This window comes from Polyodon spathula, chromosome 12 (genome assembly GCF_017654505.1).
Source record: "Polyodon spathula isolate WHYD16114869_AA chromosome 12, ASM1765450v1, whole genome shotgun sequence".
Classification (NCBI taxonomy): domain Eukaryota; kingdom Metazoa; phylum Chordata; class Actinopteri; order Acipenseriformes; family Polyodontidae; genus Polyodon; species Polyodon spathula.
Genome location: NC_054545.1, coordinates 26,822,139 through 26,826,445, shown reverse-complemented (window position 1 = coordinate 26,826,445; position 4,307 = coordinate 26,822,139). Strand labels below are relative to the sequence as shown.

The 4,307-nt window shown below is 38.2% G+C and overlaps 1 protein-coding gene across 4 annotated transcripts in view; it reads right to left on the bottom strand.

Moving 5' to 3' along the window:
* Positions 1 to 1,288: 1,288 nt before the first annotated feature.
* The window catches only part of LOC121324555 (putative monooxygenase p33MONOX), an 18,556-nt gene continuing 15,537 nt past the window's right edge, over positions 1,289 to 4,307 (bottom strand). For 3 of the 4 annotated variants that reach the window (XM_041266595.1, XM_041266594.1, XM_041266593.1), the window contains 3 exons: positions 3,419 to 3,522; positions 2,462 to 2,619; positions 1,289 to 2,124 (listed from right to left, as the gene is read on the bottom strand). In XM_041266595.1, the coding sequence (XP_041122529.1) occupies positions 1,916 to 2,124; positions 2,462 to 2,619; positions 3,419 to 3,522 (471 nt within the window). In that variant the 3' untranslated portion in view covers positions 1,289 to 1,915. The remainder of the gene's footprint in view (positions 2,125 to 2,461; positions 2,620 to 3,418; positions 3,523 to 4,307) is intronic. The other variant, XM_041266596.1, reaches the window with a different exon arrangement.

The following is a 4,307-nucleotide window of genomic DNA, read 5'->3' as shown; positions in this document are numbered from 1 at the left end:
CAGCAAACAATATATTTCAACAGCTTGAGAAGTATGCACACAACATGAAATTACAGTGAGAGAAATTAGCTGGATTGAGAGACAGAGCACCTCCCATGTGTGGTGAAAAATTGGCTTGTTGCTTTTGGTGAGAAAAAAAACTACAAGAGGTGAATTGTCCAACGACACTTAATGCCGAGCTTAATGCTCAATATGGTGATTTCCCGCACCACACCGAAGTTCGCTGGCTTAGCCGCGGTACAGTACTTACAATGTTCTTTGAATTGTGAAGAAAATAGACAGCTTTCAGATGCAAAATGGTTGTGTGATTTAGGATTTCTCTGCGATATATCTGAACAGCTCAACAATTTAAATGTGAAACTGCAAGGCTGTAAACAAGTCATAACTGAAATGTATGACTGTGTTAAGGCACTTCAGCTAAATTTACATGTGTGGGAAAAACACCTGCAGCAATGAAACCTTTTGCAACGTGCCAAGGTGTATGGGACTATATGGCAGATTATACTTTACCTAGTAGTGTGTTTGCTGCAAAACTAAATGTGTTGCATGTGGAATTTGAACACCATTTTTCAGATTTTTGTAAGTAGCAATTCCAGCTTTTTTCAAACCTATTTGGCGTAGACATGGAAACTGCTCCAGAAAACATCCAGATGGAATTTACTAAATTGCAGTGCAATAGCACACTGAAGCCTAAGTTTGATTCTGTCTTGGCTAAGCAGTTGTACCCATTCCTTCCACCCACAGTCAGGCTGTACGAGTCATGTCAATGTTTGGCAGTACGTACTTCTGCAAACAGCTATTTTCACTGATGAAGATTTATATATCCGCTCAAAAATCTCGCCTGAATGACAAGCATCTACACTCCGTGCTAAAGATCGTTTCAGCACAAAACATGAATCCCGATATTGACAAGCTTGTCTCACGAAATAGGTGCCAGATTTCTTCAGTAAATGAGCATGCACAGGGCAGCAATTAGGCAAGATAGATAACATGTTTTAAATTAATAAGTTATATACAACATGTGTATGTATTAAAAACTGTGAATATAAACATGTGTTTTCTTCATCACCTATTAAAATGCATGTGTATATGTAAAAGGTGTGCATTTTGTGGCCTGCAAATCAAACGTTAAATTATGATATGGCCCTTGGTAAAACTGAGTTTGTCACCCCTGCTTTACAGGGTCTCGGTGAGCCGGAGTCGGAGCCTAACCCGGCAGACACAGGGCGCAAGGCGGGACTTTGAAATGAGAATGAAAAATTAAAATAAATTAGACAGCTAATTCCAGTCTTGATCTAAATGTTTTATGATAATTCAGTGTTTTAACTGCATTAAATGCAGCTGCACAAAAAGTGGATCAGAGACAATTCCTTTAAATGTACAATGGCTACTAATTAAACAAGCATGACCCAACAGTGGACACATGGATTGCAAGGGGGTAGGGGGTAAAAGGGTCATGCACACAACATTAACTAATACTATACAAGAACATGTTTATATACATGTAACAGAAAACTCTACTCAATGGATCTGTTTCAAATGGCAATCTTGAAGATACCTGCTCTGCTCAGAAGACATTAACACTTTCAACTTTTTACTTACAGCCCAGTCAAAAAAGTCACAAACTTTCTCTGCTCTGCACTTAAGATTTTATGAAAAAAAAAAAAAAAAAAAAAAAAAAAGAGACACATAACATACCCAAGTGTCAAAAACCACAATCTCAAAAATATCTTGGTAAACCAGCTGTGTAAACTAATGTTGATCCTTGAAAGAAAATCTTCCATGTATATAGAAAGGAGCTGTACTGATCAAACCAAGTTAAAAACTTGACTGGGATTCAAAAAATGATGAATGGGGTGTATATATAAAACACACCAATATTTCAAAGACTGTACATGTTTAATCTATGGGGTCACTAGAAGCCGGAAGGAGTAAGCACGTTCATGTCACGTGGTTTGAGGTTGTGTGATCGAGGCGCCTGCCTCTTCACGTCCATGCCTGGTACATCCATCCTTGGGGGTTTCAAGTCTGCAGGATCCTCGGCTAAACGGGTGGCCTGTGCTCGCATCAACTCCATTGGGGTAGGCTTCTGAGCACCACGGTAAGACTGCAAAGCAAACCCTCCTAAGGGAATAACAACATGTTACAAATCATTGCAATCACACTCCTCAATCTGACCATTTACACACCGACTAATTATAAATATATATATATATAATTATATATATATATATATATATATATATATATATATATATATATATATATATATATATATATATATATTACTAGTCATATGCAGAATACAAAGTATACATTTTAAATAAAAGGTACATCTTAAAATCACTAAGCTTCACACCACATCTTACTTAACCATTTGGCTGGAGGAAATTAAAATAAATAAAGCAGTGTGATGGCCCAGTTGAGACTGAACAATAACAAAACAGACGGTGATCAGTACCTGGGTCAGTGGTGGATTTCTGGACAACAGATCGAGGACCAAAGAGACTCCACTTCTCAGTTGTTCCTCCCTCCACAGGACCCATATCAATACTGGAATTAGTACTGGCAATTTCAGAACCAGTGAGGGAGACTGTTGTACCCTGACTGAACCAGCCCCTGTAAAACAGACATCACCAATATCTTACATTTCCAAATAATCTTATAGAAAATGCTTTTCAGTGGTAAACCTGTAACCTTTTGTTACTGCCATGTTCTTCAGCACTGGTTTCGTTATGCCATCCAAATCATTTTTAGGTCCTGCAAGCCAATTTCTTTTTGCATCATCTTTAATCCTTTGCGGTCCTATGTCGGACCAGGTCCAACATTACAATTTTCCCTTTCCTGTCCGATGTCGGATCTTGTCCGACATCATCAAAAAGGCGTCAAGCACAGGTCTCTAATCGTTTTTCTCCGGAAAAAGCAGAGAAAACCTTTCAATGGCCGAGTGAGACTGATAGGAAAAAAAGGGGTTGGATCTGAGCAATACACATAGCCCCTTTTTGAGATGTAATAGTAATAAAATAATGACTTTGATCGCATTATTGAAGAGTGATCAGGAGTTGAACTATGAAGAGGTATGTGACAAATACAGCGAACAAGGGGTGGGGTGGGGCAGGAGATGCATGTCCTGTTGATATGCAGAGCCTTTTAAACCTGTTTTACTGTGAAAAAAAAAAAAAAAAAAAATTAAAACGGTTCGCGTAAAATAAACAGCACATGTGAAAATAAATTGGACCAGACGTGACTGACAGGCACTGGCGCTGAATAAATGGACCGCAAAAGGCTAATATTGTTCAAAAGTTGCTGTGTTTTTGTTTGTTTTTACTTAAAAATAATAAAGGGAACTATAGATATTAAAATGAGCACCAGACTGATTTCTCTTGTCAGAATTTATTAGAAGTATATTTGACAGTACCTGCGTTTGTGTTTTGGGGATGTCTGAGGTGTCCCACTAGGTGTGGACTGTGCAGATGATGTCTGTTTCTCCTCTTTGGACTCCCCACTCTGCATCTTCAGCTTCTATTAGCAGGGAGAGAGACAACATTAGGACAGAATAACTAATACAGGTCTCTATAAGGGTCCATGGTTTCGAGTTACCAGAACACACAAGACACCACTATTAGCCCATAACAATAGTCAATTTTCATTAAAACTAACTCTGATTAAACACATTCCTGACACGAATTAGCAGTTGCTTATTACAAAATTCTAACACAAATTTCCTGTTTGCAAAGCATCCAGGACGTATACAGGTACGTCAAAAAACAAAGCTTGTACAGTACCATGCCATACCTACGCAAGCCAAGGTTTGCCGTCTTTTCTACGGGGTTTCTGCAAGCTTTCAACAGCGCAACACATCTCACTGATGATGTCTGCAAGCTTTCAACAGAGGAATAGACTGTCGTTCATCTCTGCAAGCTTTCAACAGCGCAATACACCCCGTCGTTCATCTCTGCAAGCTTTCAACAGAGCAATACACCTCACCGTTCATCTCTGCTTTTTTTTTTTTTTTTACCTGAAAATGGTTCACATTCCTATGCTTTTGCACCAACAACAAATTAGTGCTGCGTGAAACTATTAACGTAATTGATTAATCTATCGGTTGTTGCTTCAATTAATTGAGTATTCAGATAAATACCAATACATCACTCAATAGATAGCAAGCTGAACCATTAACAGATGTGTATGTACCCAGTAAAATACATGTCTCAAGGTGATTGCTTTGCTTTTCTATTTCACCAACAAAAATACTCTCCAATTTCTAAAGTATCTAAATGAAAGTATTAAATAAAGAACACTCAGCA